The sequence below is a fragment of the Lissotriton vulgaris genome, chromosome 8, assembly GCF_964263255.1.
Source record: "Lissotriton vulgaris chromosome 8, aLisVul1.2, whole genome shotgun sequence".
Classification (NCBI taxonomy): Eukaryota; Metazoa; Chordata; class Amphibia; order Caudata; family Salamandridae; genus Lissotriton; species Lissotriton vulgaris.
This window is the reverse complement of record NC_141696.1, coordinates 687,630,099-687,652,004: the sequence shown is the minus strand read 5'-3', so window position 1 is coordinate 687,652,004 and position 21,906 is coordinate 687,630,099. Positions and strand designations below refer to the sequence as shown.

The window sequence follows — 21,906 nt, the reverse complement described above, 5'->3', positions numbered from 1 at the left end:
TGTTGGAGTCCATTAGAAATGCACCAGCTCCGTGTGATAAAGACCAGTTGAGGTCTTTCCTTGGCCTCATTGAGTACTATGCGAAGTTCGTGAGGAATTTTGCAGGGAAAACTGAAAAGATCAAAGTGCTATTGAGGAAAGGGTGCAAGTTTGCGTGGGATGTGGAACAAGAAGATTGCTTCCAGAAGATCAAAAGTGAAATATGTGAAGCTGGTATCTTAACACCGTTTGATACCAATCTTAAGTCTGTTTTGACAGTAGATGCAAGTGCTGTGGGGGTTGGTGCGGTGCTAGCTCAGATGCATGACTCCGGGCTGAAGACAGTTGCTTTTGCGTCAAGAACTCTCACAACGGCAGAGAGGAATTATTCTATAATCGAGCGGGAGGCTCTAGCTGCAGCATGGGGTTGCGAGTATTATAGAATGTATCTGTGGGGGTTCAAGTTTACGTTGTTGACGGATCACAAACCTTTGGTTAAAATTTTATCACCTGCCGGGGCTGGTAAGGGATCAGCGAGGTTGGCTAGACTGGCTGCGAGAATTCAGGAGTACTTGTACACTGTAGAGTATATTCCTGGTTGGAGGAACAGCCAAGCTGATGGTCTTTCCAGACTTCCACTACCTTGGGAGACAGTGGATAAGTTGGAAGTGGAATCACTCAATTCGGAAGGGTCTGTGGCAGCTGTGGATGAGTTAGTGGATATGTGTGCTGGGGCGGTTAGTAGGAGTTGGTGGAATGCCTGTATGGGGAAGGATGAAGTGTTGAGAGAGGTGAAGGATTTAATTGTGAAGGGTTCAAGGAGAGAGAGTTGTTTATCTCCTGCTCTTCGCCCATACCTGAAGGTTTTGGAGCATTTGTCTATCTTGGATGATGAAGGTCTCATTATTTTGAAGGAAGATAAGTTTATTCCTCCACAGGAAGTGAGGTTCACCCTGTTCAAGTTAGCTCACGAGGGTCACCTGGGGCAGTCCCTTACCAAGAGGAGAGTGAGGGAGCATTTTTGGTGGCCGGGTATGGATGTGGAGATTTCTGAGTGGGTGGAAAGATGTACAGATTGTTTGGAGAGTGAGAAGAGGCTTAAGGTTGGTGGTCAGACAAGGTGTGGAACAATAGAGGACCCAGGGTGTCCGTGGCACACTATATGTCTGGATTTCATTGGTCCTTTTTATCAGTTGAGTCAAGATATGAGGTTTGGTTTGGTGGTTGTAGATGTTTGCTCGAAGTGGTTGGTGGTTAAGTTTATGAAAGAAATCACTACGAGCAGCACCATTAATATGTTGAAGGATATTTTCAGGGAGGAAGGTTTTCCCATGAAGATTATCACTGATAATGGGACACAGTTGACTTCTGTGGAGATGGCTAATTTTTTGGAAAAGTGTGGTATTGTACATTCGAGGACGTCATTATACAACCCACAGGGTAATGGTATAGTTGAGAGGGCGAACCGGATGGTTAAAGGGGCAATCCAGATGGCCCTGTCTTCTAGGGTGAATGTGAGAGAGTTAGTTAATGATCTAGTTTGGGCCTATAGAACTACTGAGAATGGTGTGACTGGTAAGATTCCCTTTTGTATGATGAGGGGGCGTCTAGCTGGTACCAAACTTGTTGCTGCATGGATGAAGGAGTGTTTGCGTACTGGAGTTTTGGAAAAGCGTGAAGGTGAAGAAGAAGCGGTGAGTAAGTGTAATTTTGCGGTGAATGATTGGGTGAAAGTAAAACCTGGACGCGTTGGTGTTGGATTGACAAAGTTCAGGGGCCCGTTCAAGATCAAGTCTGTTCATAAGAGGTTTGTGACTCTATTTAATGGAGAGTGTTGGAACTTGAGGCGGGTGGCACTGTATAAGAAAGCTGAAGAAGGGGTTGGTCCGTCTCGGTCCAACCGAGTGTTGGAATCAGATAAGAGTAGTCGAGAGCAAAGGGAAAGGAGACCTCCGAGATATTTGCAAGATTTTGTTTGTGAGTGATTGTTGTCTGCATAGTGGAGAGCATGGGCTTGTTCTTTTGTTTTTTTTTTTTTGTTTTTTGTTTTCTCTCATTTATGGGAAGGGAAGAGAATATGTTGTATTTCCTTTACTTGTATTTTGCTGTATCACTTTAGGATTCACATTCTATGTTACTGATGTCATATGGTGCTTTGCTTTGTCTGTATTCTGCCGTGTCAGTTAGCTCCCTGGCTTTCTGATGGGAACACCAGTTATTCTCTGTAGCATTTAATAAATATACTTTATCTAGTATCTGCCTCTCAACTTCAATTACTACAGTTTCGTTATCACATAATTAATGAATGTTCATATTTCATTTGCTTCAGTGTGCTGGAAAAGGCGCCTTCTTTTTTAAAGTTGGCTAACATGGGAGGGGAAGCTGAGGAGTGAATCCTCTCTGTCAGAAGCAGGACAGACGCACTGTGCACCGCAGAGAAAAGTGTACAAGTTGAAGGACAAGTTGACAACTGACTGCCAAGTGCCATGGTCAGTCGTGGGACCAGAAACACGTTCTGCGGATGATGTTAAATTATGAATAAAAGACTGTCTAAATGTAAAATGTCTAAGAAATCATGAGAACGAGCTAAGAAACAAACCCTGGGAAAGAATGTGAAATAATAAATTAGCTGAATCGTACGTGAAGTCACAATGGTGTGACAATGCCACCCTCCAAGCCCACCAATTCACTTGCGAGTTTGGCGAAAGTTTGCAACAAATATGGGTTGGACACATCAATTTTATGGCATAATTGGGGTGTCTTTGGGGGCGTGGTTTACACTTAGGCTGGCCAGAACCTTTGTTCTGTGACCAGGGAGGTCGCTCCCTCTGCCACCGTGCAGACCCCCTGTGTGCCGCTGCTGCTGCTCCGTGTTGTCTGCTGCCTCCCTGCAGACTGGTCTGTTGCATGTTTGACTGCGTGTTGACTGCTTCTCTGTCGAACCGTTTTTTCAGTTTTTTTGCCTTCTGTTCTACTGTGCCCTTGTTTTATTTTGTACCCGCTCTCCCTGTCTCTCCCCCCTGCCCCCTCTTGCCTTCTGTGCCACTTTTTCCCTCCGTTCGCGTCCCATGCGGCCCCACCCCCTCGCTACTCATTGGCCGCCGGCTCCCGCCTCCCAGCTGCTCCTCCCTCCCTCTCCCTCAAGCAACTGGTAAACACCCCACCCAAAACGCCGGCCACACGCTTGACCCGTCTTCTCCTCCAGCAACCACATCTCCTTCAGCTACTCCACCGAACTACACTGGACCGATCACAGCTGCGTCCACTTCAACTTCAGGAAAACCACAACCCTCCACCACCCGCAACAAGCTCCTCGAAGATGCTGGAGCAAGATCACTACCGACCAGCTCACCACTTCCCTGAGCCAAAACCCTCCCACCAACACTACGGACTCTAACGAAGCAGCCCGCAACCTCACACAGTGGCTCACCAACTGCGCCGATGCCCTTGCACCACTGAAGAATCCTCCCAGCGGACCCGGCAGCAAGAAAGCCTTGTGGTTCACCAACAATCTCAAAGATTCCAGGAAATCCAGCCGTACCCTTGAGAAAGCCTGGCGCCATGACCAGTCAACAGAAAACAAGACAGCCCTCAAGAACGCCATCCGCAAACACCACCAGCTGATCCGCACCACCCAAAGGACAGCATTCAGAGAACGACTAGACAACAACACCCACAACAGCAATGAACTCTTCAGCATCGTTAAAGAGCTCTCCAACCCCAGCGCCAGCAACAACGACATCACGCCCTCGCATGACCTCTGCGACGCACTGGCTTCGTTCTTCCACCACAAGATCGCCGACATACACAACAGCTTCGGCGCCCAGACTACGCACCCAACCACCCAACCAACGCCCCCCACCACCACCCTCTGCACCTGGACCCCCGTCAGCACTGAAGACACCACCAGCGTGATGAACACCATCCACTCCGGCTCTCCAGCCGACCCCTGTCCTCATCACATCTTTAACAAAGCCAACTCCATCATCGCACCCCAACTCCGGAACATCATTAACAACTCCTTCGCATCTGCCACCTTTCCGGAGAACTGGAAGCATGCGGAGATCAGCGCTCTCCTGAAGAAACCCACTGCGGACCCCACGGATCTCAAGAACTTCCGCCCCATCTCGCTCCTCCCCTTCCCGCTAAAGTCATCGAGAAGACCGTTAACAAACAGCTAACCGCCTTCCTCGAGACAAACGGCTCCCTGGACCCATCGCAGTCCGGATTTCGAGCAAACCACAGCACCGAGACCGCCCTCATCGCAGCCACCGACAACATCAGGTCCCTGCTCCACAACGGGGAAACTGCTACCCTCATCCTCCTCGACCTATCGGCCGCATTCGACACAGTCTGCCACCGCACCCTAACAAACCGCCTCCACCACGCCGGGATCCAAGGAAAGGCACTGGAATGGATCACCTCCTTCCTCTCCAACAGAACTCAGAGAATCCGCCTCCCTCCCTTCCGCTCAGCGGCCACCAAGATCATCTGCGGCGTACCTCAAGGCTCCTCACTCAGCCCCACCCTCTTCAATGTCTACATGAGCCCCCTCGCAGCCATCACACGCCAACACAACCTTAACATCATCTCCTACGCTGACGACACCCAGCTGATCCTCTCCCTCACCAACGACCCCGCCACCACCAGAGCCAACCTCCAGGAAGGAATGAAAGACGTCGCGGAATGGATGAAGCTCAGCCGTCTGAAACTGAACTCAAACAAGACGGAAGTCCTCATCCTCGGACCATCCCCCTCCGCCTGGGATGACTCCTAGTGGCCCACCGCTCTGGGCACCGCCCCCAAGCCCACGGACCATGCACGCAACCTGGGTTTCATCCTGGACTCCTCCCTCACGATGACCAAGCAAGTCAACGCCGTCTCGTTATCATGTTTCAACACCCTGCGCATGCTCCGAAAGATCTTCCGGTGGATCCCCACCGAAACTAGAACGACGGTCACCCAGGTCCTCGTCACCAGCAGACTGGACTACAGGAACGCCCTCTATGATGGAACCACAGCCAAACTACAGAAAAGACTCCAGCGCATACAGAACGCTTCTGCATGACTCATCCTGGACATCCCCCGACACAGCCACTTCTCTGCCCACCTGAGAGACCTGCACTGACTCCCCGTCACCAAAAGGATCACGTTCAGGCTCCTCACCCACGCTCACAAGGCGCTCCACGACATGGGCCCCAAATACCTCAACAACCGCCTCAAGTTCTACACACCCACACGACAGCTCCAATCCACCAGCCTGATTTCTAAAGCGCAGCACTTCCAGGTAGTGAAAAGTGGAGCGTATTGGTTTTTATACTGTAAGTCTATAAGGTGTCAGGGCAAAGGCAGCTCATTCACACACTTACCGTTTTTACCCCAAAGGCTGGTGTGACAGCTTCTCTCTCTCTACGGGAGGGGAGGGTCGGTGCACGAACAAAGGATCGAGGAGACGCAGCTACTGCTGTTCGTCTCTAACTCCACTCTGCAGAGGCACATACTTACCAAATGCATTAATTGATCAGGCGAACAAAGGCATTCTTATGCCAAAGAAACTAGCGCCTAAGCGACTTTTTGTAGATGTTCCTGGGTCTCGCCAGCCGGGCCCAAGGCACCAAGGAATTAATCGCTGTTCCTCTGCGCGCCCTGCAGCATGGCCCAGAGTTAAAGGAGGAAGCCGGTGTTCGAGAATCGACCACCTGTTCTCCTCCTCATGAGCTCGACACATACTATTGTTGTGCCCTGCTCAGGCAGTGAGAAACCCAACTAGTGCCCCGGACTCACGACGCAACTGTGATTCTCATAGTGAGAGCAGGTGGCACAGGTTGAGGCTGCAGTGCAGCACAGCTCGCTAATGATCTCCGTGGTGACACGCAGGCAGCTCCTCTCAGTGGATCATTCTGACTATCAAGAGACCACACCAGGTAATTCAGATTAATTTAATAATCCGCTGCTGAAATTCAAAATGTTTATTTAGAGGAGGGGGCTCCAGCACAGCATAGCGCCTTGGAAATTTGCACACTAGCATTGTCTGTTTGTGCTGTAAATGCAAGCCACCTCCCAGTTTTGTCTGCACTAATTAATAATCAAAACTGCTAGTTTAGCTAACGGGTTTGATATCCGTGCTACAAGCAGCAGCATTTATTTTCACAGCACTGTGAGACTTGCTTAGTCAGAGTTAAGGCAGATGATTAATATCCCTGCTGGAGAGCTGTCACAGTTTTGTCTCATGGCTGTTTTCACTCACAAGTAAGTAGAGCAGAGAGTTTACATGCATACTGCAAAGAACGTCTACCAGCATATTGTATTGCAATGAACGTAGTTCAGCCGCTGTTATATTCATTATGTTTATGTGTTTGGCTCTGAACAGGTCAAGCATCATTTAGAATGTGTTAAGTATTCTTAGTTCTGGGTTGTTATGTCAGAAGGATTCTAGTATGGGCGGTTGGCAGAGTTGATCGGTACTGGGAGTCGAGTGGTTGTTAAGCTGTCCTCATCTGATGTCAAATAAATACTTTTACCAACTATCATTTCTTGATGTTATTGTGAGGATTACATCACAATTTTGACGACGAGCGGGATATGGGGACTGCGTTCACTGGGACTTCGGTTTATTCAAGGTATTTTTTTTTACTGTTTTCATTGTGCGTGAATGCACCAGCGGCTGTATGTTACTAATTCGATGTGCTTTTGATCGCACCTGTGGCTGTTTTATTGTTTGAGGATTCAGGCATTGATCGTACTGCAAGTTTGTGGCATGGCTGAAGATGTTCACTATTCTCGGTGTTGAATTGCACTGATTGTTGGCATCAGCTTTAACTTTTCGTTTTCGGAGCCTAAAACATTTTTACTTTATTTGGAAACAGTTTTCAAAAAGAAAATTTCGACTGTAATTGCCCTCATGGAATACATGGCATACATTGGTGTTTAACGGCTGTAATATATATTTTTTTTGGATCTCGAGCACAGTGGAATTCTTCGGTGTTCTTCAGTGCAGCGTCAGCATCGAGTGTTGTTCGTTAGGCATTCTGGGTATAAAGGAGCATCAGGGATAGTGATGTCATATGTTTTCACGCACGGTGGCCATCTTAATACAGTCCTTTGTTTCCATGGTTGCAAGAGCTTCGCAACGGAGATCGAAATTATTTACCTGCGCAAGGAAGCATTTCAATTCTGCATTTCACAGCGCTTTCTAAAAAAAGAACAGTTTGGTCTACAAAAAATATAACCCACGCATCGCAAGTGTTATTTTAAAAGTATATTTAACTATTTTTTTTTTTAGGCTTGTGTAAATGTACTTATGTTATGTGAACTATTTATGATTTACTAGTGTTCATTGACATTTCTATTTCAGCATTGTATCCTTCATTTTTCCACTTTTAACAGTCATTACTTGGAAAAGATTAGCTATTTAGTACTAATATTTTTAAGAATGTCTTCCATTGTAGCACCTCCTCATTTTTTACCTGTTGCAGGAGAACCTAAAATAGAATGGGAGTTGTGGTATCCTATGTTTTTAGCTTATGTAGAGATACTGGAGGAAAATGGATGTTCCGCTAAGAGAAAACTGGATTTATTAAGACATTGTCTTGGTGGACAAGGGATAAAAGAATTTACAAATTTACCTCCAATTGAAGGATCTGAGGAAACCAATGTGTTTGACATTGCTATTAAGCAGCTAAGCACGAGATTTGGAAAGAAAATAAATACAGTTATGGAGAGGTTCAAGTTGTATTCATGTGTTCAAAGAGAGGATGAGACAATTGAAAACTATGTTTCTGCTTTGCGAACTTTAGCTGGTTCATGTGCCTTTGATACCATTGATTATAATCATGTGTTGAGAGACCAAATTATGATGAGAACTAAAAGCAAAAAAATACAAGAGAGGTTGTGGATGGGCACGGAATCATCCTTAAGTGCTGTACTTAATATTGCAATGGGCATTGAACAATCAGAGAAATTTGTCAGTGAGATCAGAGGTCAATCTCAGAACGTTTCTGTTAAGATTCAAGATTCTGTATCTGAGATATCTTTGGTTAAGAATCAAACTACTTCAAGGAAACCTGCAATTCCTTTTAGGAAAGAGTTTGAAAGCAGAGATAACAAATTTGGAAAAAAGGATTCCACTCCAGGAGATAACAGATTTGGGAACAGACGAAGTTTCATAATTTGTTAAGATGTGGTAGCTTTGACCATGTGGGAAATTTTAAAGGTTGTCCTGCTTTGAACAAAATATGTGTAAAATGTAAAAGAACAGGGCATTTTGGTAAGATGTGTAGATCCTCTCAAAGGGTGAACTACGTAGCTGATGGAGCGGAAAATATGTCAGAACTATTTAGTGAGTTCAATTGTATTTCTTGTGTATTTTCCATCTTGCATTCTATCTATCGATGGAAAAGAACTACAGGTGATGGTGGATTCCTGTGCTTGGTACACTATAATAGGTAAAAGTGTCTTTGAAAGTTTGTGGGGGAACAGAGAACTAATATCTCCTGATATTAGACCTGGTAGGTATTCAGGACATAGGATTGATTTAGAAGGTTATTTTTGGGGAGATTTTAATTTTCAGGGGAGAAGGACTAGAGGTAAGGTGTATACAGCAAACAAAGGAGTGTCAATACTGGGTTGGCCTCATCAAAAAGAAATGGGTATCAAGTTAGATCCTAATGCTTCTCCATCAGTGTACATTGTGGATGGATGTAATGAAGAATTTGTGCTTGATGTAAAAAAAAATTATCCTAAGGTATTTGATGAAAAACTTGGAGAATATACAGATTTTAAACATAAAATCATACTCAGAGATACAGTAATTCCTGTAAGACATAAGGTACGTAATGTACCTTTGGCTTATTGTGATAAACTAAAAGGAATGTTAGCTGTGCTAGTTGAGAATAAGGTCATTGAGCCCATAGAGTCTTCACCATGGGTTTCTCCAGTTGTTCTTTCACTTAAAAGCAACGGGGATCTTCGTCTCTGTGTAGATCTTCGTAGTCTTAACAAGGAGATTTGGATGGACAGGCACCCTTTACCTAATATACACAAATTGATTTCCACACTGTCCGGAGCATGTGTTATTTCAACATTGGATTTAGCTAGCGCTTATCACCAGGTGAAGTTGCATGAGGATTCTAAATGTTTAACGGCATTTATAACTCCGGAGTGCATGTACCAATTTATAAGGATGCCCTTTGGTTTAGCGCGTGCTGCTTCTGGGTTCCAAAGACTCATGAAAGAGGTGTTAGAGGGTTGTTCTGGGGCAATAGCTTTCCAGGACGACATACTGATTCATGGGAAGAATTGTGAAGAACATGACAAGAATTTGAAGATGGTTGTGCAAAACATACAAAAAAAAGGGTTAACTCTCAAATATTCTAAGTGCAAATTTAGACAGGAAAAAGTTGAGTATTTGGGGCATGAGGTATCTTGTGAAGGTATCAAACCTAAGCTTAATCATATTGCCAGCATTTCTGGTGCCCCTGCACCAGTTAACAGAGAACAATTGCATTCATTTTTAGGTCTAACAGAATTCTATAGTAAGTTCATCCAAAATTATGCTTCGAAGGTTTTTGATCTTAGAGTTTTGTTGAAGAAAAATGCGAAATTTGAGTGGGGAAAAAATCAACAGTTGGCGTTTGACACACTCAAAAAAGAAATTTGCTGAACACCATTCTTGAAACCTTTTAATGTTGGAGAAGAATGTATTGTAGCTGTGGATGCGAGTGGTACAGGTCTGGGTGCAGTCTTAATGCAAAAAAGTAATGGAACTGAACATATTGTATCTTATGCATCGAGGTCTTTACGTGGTGCGGAGTGCAGTTACTCCACTATTGAGAGGGAGTTATTAGCTTGCGCCTGGGCTGCACAGCATTTTAGACAATTTCTTTGGGGCACAAAATTCTGTTTAAGAACAGATCACAAACCACTTATTAATATGCTAGCTGCTGGTGGTGGAAGGACTTTGACAGCACGTTTGGCAAGATTAGGGGCTAAGTTGCAAGAATTTCCATGTACAGTTGAATATATTCCTGGCCGTTTGAATGTGCATGCAGATTGTATGTCTCAGCTATCTTTGCCATCTTTGGATTCGGAGGATATTAGGAAGGAAACTGTAGATGTAGCTTATACAATGGAGGATGTTTGTGTTGTTGGTGGTTCTGGAGTTGTTTCAGAGGAAGATTGGGATAAAGCCATGGTTAAAGATGATGTGTTGAGCAGCAAATTGGTTGGATATTTACAAGAGGGTTGGCCGGAAGAGAGGAAATTGAGTGGAGAACTGAATTTGTTTTTTAAAATCAAAGATGAACTGATGATCTTACAGAATATTGTCACTAGAGGTGACAAAATTGTACCTCCATTTGATATAAGGAAGAAATTGATGAGCATTGCACATGAAGGACATATGGGTATGTCTTGTACTAAACGGCGGTTGAGGGAATTTTATTGGTGACCTAGTATAGACAGTATGGTGATAGATGGATTAGAGAATGTGAACCTTGTGCTAAGAGTGACAAATCTGTCAAACCTTTGTCTGTTGATATAACCCCTATTGAGTATGTGGATGGGCCTTGGAAAAAGGTTGGAATTGATATCATTGGTCCTTTAATGTCTACCTTCATCTAGAGAGGTTTTTGCAATAATGATGATAGATTATTTTTCGAAATGGCCTGAGATTAAGGTTGTGGACAAAATCACTTCTTCACAAGTAATTGAATTCCTTGAGAATGTATTTTCTAGGGAAGGTTTACCTTCTGAACTTATCTCTGATAACGGAACGCAATTTACTAGCAAGGAAATTGAGTTGTTTTTGAAAGAGGTTGGAGTTGTACATAAAAGGGTTTCTAATTATAACCCACAAGGAAACGGTCAAGTTGAGCGCTTCAATAGTTATCAAAGAATCTATACAATTAGCTGTGAAAAGTAATATGGATTGGAGGAAAGCATTAAGGGCTACCTTACTTACTTATCGTATTTCACCAAATTCTGTAACTGGGTGTTCTCCATTTGAAATGCTAAGAGGTAGGAAACCTGGATCCAAGCTTATGCTGTGGTGGTTAAAGTGTAATAAATTGCAAGATTCCAAGTTGGATTTTTCACAAGTTAGGGAACGTGTCAAGAAATATCAAGAGAAAATGAATAAATATGGATTCAAGCATGGTGTGCAAAATCAGAGAGTTCATGTGGGTGATTTGGTACGAGTGAAGCTTGGTGGGTCTAACAACAGGAAATTGTTGAAATGGTCTGATCCTATTGAAGTGATTGAGGTTTTTAGTAAAGCGGTAAGAGTTAAAGATGGGAACATTTGGAATTTCAGACGTGTTTCTATGTATAAAGCCAAACCTGTAATGGGAAAATCTTTTCTGAGTACGAAGTGTTCAGGGAATGTTGTTGATGAAGATTTTCACAATTTTTTTGATGATTGTAATGGTTCTGAACTTAATCAAAATGCCTCTGTTCCTCTTGTTGAGGAAAATGTAAATGTTGAACAGACGGGTGTTCCTCTAGAGAACACGTATGTTCCGGATCAACAACATTTTGTGCCAAGGAGTACTAGAGCTAGGAATGTTCCGGGGAAATTGAAAGATTTTGTGAGATTTTGATTTTCTGGACTATTTATTTACTTATTTATTTGTTCATTTACTTTGTAAATATATAAATAAATAAACTTTGTATATAGTTTTTGTTTTTTTTTTGAAGGGGGGAGGTGTGTTATATTCATTATGTTTATGTGTTTGGCTCTGAACAGGTCAAGCATCATTTAGAATGTGTTAAGTATTCTTAGTTCTGGGTTGTTATGTCAGGAGCATTCTAGTATGGGCGGTTGGCAGAGTTGATCGGTACTGGGAGTCGAGTGGTTGTTAAGCTGTCCTCATCTGATGTCAAATAAATATTTTTACCAACTATCATTTCTTGATGTTATTGTGAAGATTACATCACAAGCACTTGAACCTGAGGTTGGGGTGGAGGCTGCTGGTTATTTAAAAATTAAATTATAACTTTAAAAGCACCTGCTACTGAGCGACTTTCTTATTACCCAAATCAGTGTGATTTCTGAAATTTGTCTGTTTTCATGGACTTCACTGCATGATTTTGGCCACAAGAAAGTGTAGCTCTAACTGTCATGCATTTAGTTGTTAAACGTCTTTCGTAAATCCACTGAAACTATGAAAATGTCACACATAAGCAATCTGAACATTAGCAGCTATATATATGCTCAAATGAGTGTAATTTCTGACATTTATATGATTCTCTCGTCTTTACTGCTTGATTTTGCTAGCGAGAAAGTGTCAGTTGTTGAAATATCACTCATAATTACACTGAAATTGTGAAAACGTCACTCGTAGCAATCTGAAACCTTGGCAGCTATGAGAATGCAAATAAAAAGAGCACGTTGCCGATTTGCCTGACATCAACATGGCACTCGGCCAGGTCTAACTTTGTCTGCAAATGCTCACTCAAAGACGCTGCTCTTCATCGGCTTGGTGGGGAAACGCACAAGCTCATCACCGATAAAGAGGAGTCACGGAAAGAACAAAGACAGGAAATGCAGTATGAAGCTAGGTCCTAGAAACATCAAAACATGCATCATATGAGGACTTTTAATTCATAGAAGAGATCATAGTCAGAAAGTAGAAATTATTGAAAAATATTTATATAATTTATATAACTCAAATAAGTACAATTACATTTTAATTCACACAGCTACAAATATTGCGACAGATCAGGTTCACGTCGAGGTATTCTTTAGCGGTTCCCCTCCTTTACGAGTCCTAAATACCTCTGTCAACTTTCAAGATGGCCGATTTAGTAACTACAGATGAAGGAGGCCGGACTTTTCTTTGTGTGACGCAGTACGGAAACGTTCCCGGCTGCTGCAAATGTCGGTCCTTTCGAAAAACCATCCGGCGGTAAAGTGGGGTTATGACAGGCGAGGTTCCGGAGAAATTGGTTCCGCCAGCTTGCTGTTCTCGTTTTTCCAGGGAAAAAAGCTGCTCCTGTAGGGTATGATTCCGATCCCACTTGCGGTGATGGTGCTGGGGGTTTGGTGTGTCATTTATTTGACAGACACGCTTTTAAAGGTAAGGAATTTGGAGGAGAAAACGAGGTTGCAGCTAGCTGGTCTCTCCAGGGTAATAATATGTTGGAGGGAGGGGCCAATAGGCACACGGAAAACACTGACCACATGACTGCACCCGAAAACTATGTGCCACTCAGTGATGGAATTGGACATAATGAACTCTGGGAACCCACACTTAGGGGTTTAATGTGTGGGAAAGGAAAGGGGCAGAGCTTGACAAGAAAAGGCAGATAGTCAATATATAAATTTGTTTTTAAAATCTGCTCAGAGAATTTGTCAACAAGGTCAAATGTGATAGTAAATCTGTTTTAGTTTACTTATTTCAATTTGGTTAGAAAGAGGCGGTATTTTAAAATATTCTACAGGGTTGAATAATTGACGACATGTGATTCCTGCACGTTATACCACTCGTGTTATGTAACATTTCCTGTATATATATTTTCACACTTGTATGATTTAGTGGGTCTCTGTTTATGATGCAAAGCACTCTGACTCCTTACACTGGGATATGTTGTGCCATAAATAAATTATCAGGTGCTATTGCAATCGTTATTAGTGTATTTACTCATCCACACAGATAAACCTTGCATTCTTACAGATCATGCACATTTCTTACAAGGAGTGCTGAACAAGGTCAAAAACCAGACTTCGTGTCCTAGTTTCTCTGAAGTATTTGTAAAGTTATAAGATGTGTGCCTTTGTTTCCTTCCTTTGCATTGGCATCTAGGAAATAGGTTCCAAATAGCTTCCCGCCCGGACTCCAAGAAAAAAAGGTTGATGTCTCTTGGGTGAAGCCATCTGATTGGAATGTGCCATTTTAAGAAATTGGGTCCTGTCCCATTGTGCGTGAACCCCAGCAGGACCCACCTTTCATTGAGCCTAGTAAAGTTATAAGCTGTGTGCCTTTGTTTCCTTCCTTTGCATTGGCATCTAGGAAATAGGTTCCAGATAGCTTCCCGCCCAGGTGATACTCCAAGAAAAAAAGGTTGATGTTGTTTGGGTGAAGCCATCTGATAGGAATGTGCCATTTTAAGAAATTGGGTCCTCCTGTCTCAATGTGGGTGAACCCCAGCAGCACCCACCATTCATTGAGCCTAGCAGTCGCTTTAATTCAGTCCTTAGTTTTAGACCCAGCTGGAATTGTAAAAAACAAAGCCCACTTGCCGCCCTCAGGTTGCTGCTCTGAAAGGAGTTCAGACAATGTGCAGGAGCGGATAAATTGTGTCTCAAAATGACACCAGGACTAATTCAGCATATTTACCTGGGCCCAGAAAAGGTTGCTGGTTTCCACTACTTTCCAGCACTTGTGTTACTTTAATCTGATGAGAATTGTATTTTGAACCGTCGGGCGGAAGACATTGCTACGCTGCTTAGTACAACCTTAGAGACCATTTAGTAGACCTGAAAACTCATCTGATAATGTCAATTACATGTAACATTTCGTCTATATAGTTATAGTATATGGGATAGTCCTGCTGGACTGACTGACTGCACAGATCCCGATTGTTCTCACACCATCTCACTAGCAAGGTTGTGTGCCAGCTGGCAGTACTTGAAGGCTTCCTGCTCCCTCCACTAGGCCCACACACAACACTGCACCCATCAAACGCTGAGGAGGCAGTTCTGGCTTGATACAGTTTCAGACAGACCAACTGTGAGTGTCTTAGAGATCAGGGACTCAGTAATGGCCCTATGTGAAATTGGTAGGTACTTACTGGAAAACTAACCAGGCCAGAGGACACCAGGCAGGTGCAGCATCTTTTGGCTGGTCATGACTTTGGAAGAAGTAGCCCTTCATGGGCTGGGAACAATTAACAGTTACAGCCACGTACATGCCGATCCCAACACTGGGCAGTTACCACAGTAGGCAGTTGTAGCCATATAGAGACCCATTGCAAGGTTTTGGCAGAAGCAACCACACATCAAAAAAATCACATCATCCAATCCCAACTTCAGCAAGCATGGCCATGCACAGGCTGAATTCAACACAGAGTCACAGCCTGGCTGTGCCGCTGCAGTTATGGTCACAGATTTGCAGTTCCCATGGGGAAACAGCATGGAGAGACTACAGGGTCACTGTTAGACAGGGACCCGAAGGGTCGGCCGAGGACAGGGGGAGAGGCCTCCGGTGAGGGCCATCTCCAGCGATCGTACAGACGAGTAACTTCCCCCCCCACAGATGGACACCACACAAGGCTGAGGTCAACACTCTTTATATACGATTCTTGAAGCAAGGTTATCAGCGATACAGTGAGGTCGGGACACGAGGGTCCTCTCAATTCTAGTCTCTGTAGGGAAAAGGGTAGCGGGACAGTCTTGGTACCGGTCTGGTACAGGTGTGGCAGGAAGGAAGCTCACAATCCTCGAGCTCGGAGACCTGGAAGGTCGGGCCGCGGCAGCGCCAGCAGGCTAGGATGATAAGCCTCGGTACAGAGGGCCGCGGCAGCGCCAGCAGGCAAGAGCGATGGTTCACAAGGATGGGCCGCGGCAGCACCAGCAGGTCCCGACGAAGGTGTAGGATGCAGAGGGCCGCGGCAGCGCCAGCAGGCAAGAGCGATGGTTCACAAGGATGGGCCGCGGCAGCGCCAGCAGGTCCCAACAAAGGTGTAGGTTGCAGAGGGCCGCGGCAGCGCCAGCAGGCAAGAACGATGGTTCACAAGGATGGGCAGCGGCAGCGCCAGCAGGTCCCGACGAAGGTGTAGGTTGCAGAGGGCCGCGGCAGCGCCAGCAGGCAAGAGCGATGGTTCACAAGGCCGGGCTGCGGCAGCGCCAGCAGTCCGTCAGGGATGAGTTCTTCAAGGTGTCTCTCGACTCCAGGATACAACTGCCTTCCTGCTCTGGAGCTGCCCCAGTTATAGGTCTGGCCTCCTTTGATGTCCGGACCCTCGCGCTTGGAGGTCGGGAGGTCCGGGATGAGGGAGTCCAGACACCCAGCAGGGGGGTGGAGCCAGCGCCCGGGGAGACCGGGGGCGATCGGCACCTGGCGGGGGTGAGCCATCGACACTCCTCTCTCCCATTGACCTGCCAAGTGGTCTCTTCACCTCCTGGGTGGATGGTGGTGCCTCGATGTCGGGGCCTGGCCAGGCCCGGGGTTGGGGTCGAGCTGAGGCCACGCGGCCTCGTGGTGCAGTGTCCAAGATGGCGGCTGGGCCGGGGCAATGCTGCTGATGGAGGCCTGGGCCAGCCGATGTCGGGGTGTTCGGGAGCAGGCGTCCCGTTGGGGACGGGTTGCGGGTTGCTTCTGTGGGTTGCCGGGGTGGTTCTTCTGGGGACACCGGGAGAGCCGGTGTTCGGACCTTATTATGCGGGGAGGGAGCGACCCCTTCACGAGGCCTGTCCAACAGTCACCAGTACTGCAGATCGCTCTCATCATTCCCCACCCTTGGGAGCCCCAAAGACACATGGAGCATGCTGCACCTTGCTTTTCCTTAACTGACTCTACTCCTGCAGGGTTGGTATTCTCCTTCCCTCTCTCAACAGGCAGAATCTGTGTCTTTAACCCTTTCGATGCTGATGACGAGCTCAGCTCGTCATGATGCACGGTTGAGCTGTGCTGATGACGAGCTGAGCTCATCATGAAATGAAGCAAAGTCACACTTTCCAGCACAGGAGGGGAAAACACCTAGCAGCCAAGGTGTTAAGGGAAGTAATGGGATTATTAAACTGGTTCAAAATGGACACAAAATTATTATACATGCTTTTATTAAATGTCTCCTGAAATCGGTGGTCCTGAGCTGCTAATGTTTTAAATCTATTAAGTGCAATTGAGGTAAATATTTGTGAGCTATGGAAGACCCAGGGGTCTCTAGTCACATTCTGCAGTTACTTTGCTGGAGTAATGTATTGTTAATATTAGTGTTCAATTCTCATGGTTCAGTATTCTGATCTCAATTGAATGGAATGCTGTCCTCCTTTTACTTCATTGTAAGAGAGATATGAAAACTGATAATAAAATGTTCAATCACATTTATTTTGTTGTACTAACAAAATTAGTCTGTGCGTGTAGTTTACCTTAGTTAAGCGCCTCTCCTTTAACAAACTGTATCACCCTGCTAAGAGCAACTTCCTCAGTACTGTAAACAGTTGTGTGACTATCCAGGAGATCCACCATAGTGAAGACTCCCCCCCCCCCCCCCCCCCCCCCAGTGAACAAGAGAAAATAAGAGCATACATTTAGTCCCACACTGCCCTCAAAGTGGCACATGTTGTAGCTTAATATATTGACCACAAAAGTTGATAAATACAACACAACCATAAAAAATCGCAAACTAGTAAAACAAATACAACCTCAGATCTAAAATCCCTTCCATTTGAGTCTAAAATATTTCATAAGTTATGGTTGCATTGCCTCTTATATTCTTATTCCCCAATGGTTATATGTTCCATTAATAACCATGAGACCATTTTATTTGAAAAGTGCATGGGGAAAAATGTAGGCACTGCATTGGTTGCCTTTTTTGTTTGAAAGAGGCAAATGTATGGAGCTTTTGTCTGCTGGTTCTCTTTAGAGGGCCTGTCCGTATACTCCAAACGTCATTATCTTCTCCCTCCCCTGAAAGCAATTGGCGACTCAAAATCAAGCAGCTTAGATTTGTTTGCTCTATTACTCTTCTATGCATGCACTTTTATTCCATTTTTGGTAAATGTACCCTTGTTATACACCTTAAAGCTGCTTTCCATCTCTGATTTGAGATTAGTTGTTCATAGTTGGATTTTAAGACTACTGATTCAGTAAGTGTATGAAAACTAAAATAAGCAGTTCAGCTAGAGTTGTTTCCTAATTTATCAAAGCTCTGTATTTGTCAATTATTTTCATTCTCTAAAATTGTGATTTTTTTTTTTTAAAGCCATTTACTTTTGTGGGTACGAAGTTTTCCACTGGATACGGGAGACCAGGGTTCCTATTAAGCATGATCAAACTGCTAGCTATTACTCTTTTGTATTACTTGCAAGAACAGAGAGTGCTTAAAAACTAGCTTAACTGCAGGTTATATAATCGCTAGATAAAGCTGTGCAATATTCACACTGCTTTCTTTAAGCTTCTAGATGCCCCCCTGATGAGAGAAGTCCCAGATAAAAAAAAAAATGTTCATCTTGTCGGAGCAAAGCCATGTGCATTCTTCTCTTCATGTCAATTGCATTTTCAATTTATGTAATCGTATTTTGGGATGTTGACAGAAGCATGCTTTTATCAGCTATCTGAATTCATGTTTTAGATTGCTGCTTCTTATGTATGATAAATTAACTTTAGCATTTTTTAAATCTGCTTGTGCGCTTCTCTTGTGTTTTTGTGGTGGTTTTATTCATACCATTACATGGAAACATTTATTCATTCGTAAATAAATATTCTGAAACAAAGTTTTTGTGTGCTTAAATTTTTTTTTTTATTACCATTCATTTGAATTTGGAGTTAAAATTAATATAGTTAAAAAACAGTCATCAAATGCCAAATCTGCAGTTATAGAGTGTTATGATTGTTCATAGAATTGCTGTGACGTGGCGAGCACCAACAACTATCGTAGTAAATATTGCCATTATCAGGGTGCTGCTGCTTCTGTAGGTTTAGGAACATAAAGTAGTTGAAGACTCATGGCCATGTTGGCTGTAAGTGAGGTAGCCCTGTGATTGAATAAGTGGAGCAAGTTAGTAAGATTGATATTTGTGTACAGCACTACTAAGTGAGCACTTGTGTCTTCCTAAATAAACCGTTATCACTTTGTGCTTGCTTTTGGTGGCTGTTTCTCTCGTAGATGCAAGCCATCAGTTAGGCAGGAGAGTACTCTAAAACACCGGTTGCACCTACAATGGCAAAATCAGAGTAGATGTAGCACACAGGTAAAATCATTAAATAATGCAAAGAAAGTTACATGTTCTATCTCTCTGCGGGTATATTTAACCTGCATGTCACATTGTATACTAATGCTTTGTTTCTGCCTTCTCTTTTCTTAAGGATATGAACATGATCTATGCCTGTTTATGGAAGCACCAGCTATTTTTGTATTTATTGCATCTTCCTGTTTTATTCTGTTGTGTTTTTTGTAGTCCACCACCTCGTTGAAGATCACTTATGAAGACTGGTTGGTGTCCCATGGATTGAGCATCTCACCTTTTCATGTCCGGTGGCAAACCACAATTTTTAACCGCTTGTTGTACAAATGGGGACGGTGGAAACCCAGATTCCTTTATATATGGTATGATTTTGCTTTTTTCCATTCTAAAATGTATAAAATTCCCTTGTGTAGGAGAAATATTATTCAGATGAAAAAACTCTATTTTGTAGCTTTTAAATTTCAGATTATGAGAAATCACAGAGTGCAGAGACACAGCTGCTATATCTACTATCAGGCGAAAGAGAAAACATGTTGGCACTTTCTTTAGCAAATTTCTTTAGCATCTTATGTTGTGCTCCCCACCCATGACACACTGATGACCTACCCTGTGTATTCAGCCATTGTACTGTTGGGTGCAGAATTGATTCTTGGTTTACTGAATACTAACCAATCAAAGACAATACTCAAACCAAAAAACACACAAATTAAATCAATCAAAATCTGTACTTTAGGATAAATCCATATCTTCTTTTAAATTTTATGGTGTCGAGATGACATTAGAAGGCTGTCAAGGTTCATGAACATAAAATTTGTTCCAACAGCGCAAGTGATATGGTGCAAAAAAGTGCTAAATGTGAACACGATACATACAGTGCTGTACGAATTGTTGACACTGGTCATTCAAAGGACATCCATCCCTAGGTACATAAAGCTCAGGGGTGTAGAATTTAATAAAATATCTACATGTCCATGGGGCAGGTTGCTTCTTAAATCTACTTGTCCTGTAACAAAATCCACATGTCCCTTTGTTTCCATGTAGTGCAGCGACAAATTATGGCATTATATAAGAGCTCTGATATAGTCTCTCTTGATTATGCCAGGGCTCCTACCATAGTAGTGTTTGAATACTTGCAGTCCCCTTATGTTGCCACGTTTCCGCAGATCTACATACTGGGGCTGAAGGTAGTTGTAAGCAATCGTTCCAGTGTTAGAAAGCCCTTTTGCGTCTGTGTAAACCTACTAACGTGCATGTTTTAAGGGTTTTCAACAACTCCTCTCTAATCTTTTCCCATACTGACAAATGTTGGAAATTTACTTCTGACAATGACAGATGTAAACCTTCTTCCAGAGTTGTGAAAAAAATGGTTGGAGGTAAATTGTGAACTTCAAACACTTAGTTTTTGACATGAGCAATTCTACACATGCATATTTGCTTATGTTAAAACGTTGTTCACAAATATTTTCAAGGAGTACTATTTCTTGACCTACTTCTGTAAATTTTTGGGAATTCACGAAAGCCATATAGCTGCACTTAATGCAAGGACATAAACCATGGGTGCCCTGTTGAGACTTTCTTTAATTATGGGGCCCCTAATTTGGTCTGGTGTTGACCATGACCTTTCACGTTTATTAAAATTCTGACTCTCTCTCTGTATTGGCTGGCTTCACTGTCAGTGACAGCATTCTGCTTTTTCAGATGGAGCATATCGGCACACAAAGTAATTTTGTTCAGTGCGAGTAATTACTATGGCAGTGTGTGCTTTTTGAGACCAAAATTAATTTTTGCTTTTGCCAATGTTTGTTATAATGATGAGGGCCCGGCAGCTCTCCCACCAATAAAGGTTTTCAAAAACCATGCCAAAACAAGTCACTCATTGACAAAATTAAAAAGCTGCCCACCAATTTCAGACCTGCTGGCTTTGCCAATGCTTGTTTATTTTTGTTTCCCATAATCTTATTGGATCAGGTTAGACTGATTCTCCATTATGAATATTTTTGGGAAATACTAGCATGCATCAAAAACATGTTACTAAATGATGCTGCAAAGAAATGGTACCAGAGATTGTACAGTAGTTTAGCGAAATGTTTTTTTTCCTGCTTTCATTTTTTTTATGAACATTTTATTTTGAAAGCAATGTATCATCAATCTTGCTTTCAAACTTCTTCAAATATTTGCATCAAATCAGAGAGCATTCTGGGAGGATTTTACATAGTCTAATATTTCTAAACCTTAAAAACGTGTGTGCACGTTTTTATACTGAAAACACTGTCAGTAGTGCAGTTAGTGCTTACAAGATTCACTTTGAAAGCTCACCCTAATAATAAAGGTTTTCAATTAACACCTTGGCTGCTTGAGTTGACCTTCTGCTGTGTTGGGCCATATTAGAACTGGGTGTGGTCATGACAAGCTCAGCTCGTCATGAGCACAGGAGCACTGTGCTGCATGACGAGCTGAGCTCGTCATGAGCATGGAAGGGGTTAATGAACCATGAATACAAGTTTGAATAGCATAAACATATGAACAAAAAGATTACCTTAACTGCAGACTGTGCCCTTTCCTGATCCATAATATGGCACTGCAAACTGGCAGCTAAAGGGTTTGCGCTGCAGGGGTGTGCCTACTTGTCCCAAGGACAAAATACACATGAAAACTTGTTGCCCTTGACCCCAAACTATATGTCCTGGGCGTTGGGCTATAGGAATTCCACATCCCTGAAAGCTCCGCACAGCTTGGGATTTTAAATTTTCATTTCACCTGGGGCAGATAAAGTAGGGTCAGGAATATCGCAAGCACGTCGATGTTTCGACCCAAAGAAGTGCGTGATTGAATAATGGGCACGGCGGGTCTTCCTCAGGACAAGACGATACAAGGAACAGCCAGAATTAATGAAAGGAGGTCTTCGGGGGCTTGACCCACCGTGGGTTGGACTCAATAATTCACATCAAAGGGACAGCAAAGTTCTGCAGCTCTCCGGCGCTGCTCTGGAACTGGAAAGATCCAGAGCAGCGCCGGAGAGCTAC

General features: G+C 43.6%; 1 protein-coding gene across 1 annotated transcript in view; it reads left to right on the top strand.

Moving 5' to 3' along the window:
* Nucleotides 1–12,862: 12,862 nt before the first annotated feature.
* The window catches only part of MBTPS2 (membrane bound transcription factor peptidase, site 2), a 355,842-nt gene continuing 346,798 nt past the window's right edge, over nt 12,863–21,906 (top strand). The window contains exons 1-2 of the mRNA XM_086934551.1: nt 12,863–13,055; nt 19,097–19,245. Coding sequence (XP_086790677.1) covers nt 12,981–13,055; nt 19,097–19,245 — 224 coding nt within the window. The 5' untranslated portion in view covers nt 12,863–12,980. The remainder of the gene's footprint in view (nt 13,056–19,096; nt 19,246–21,906) is intronic.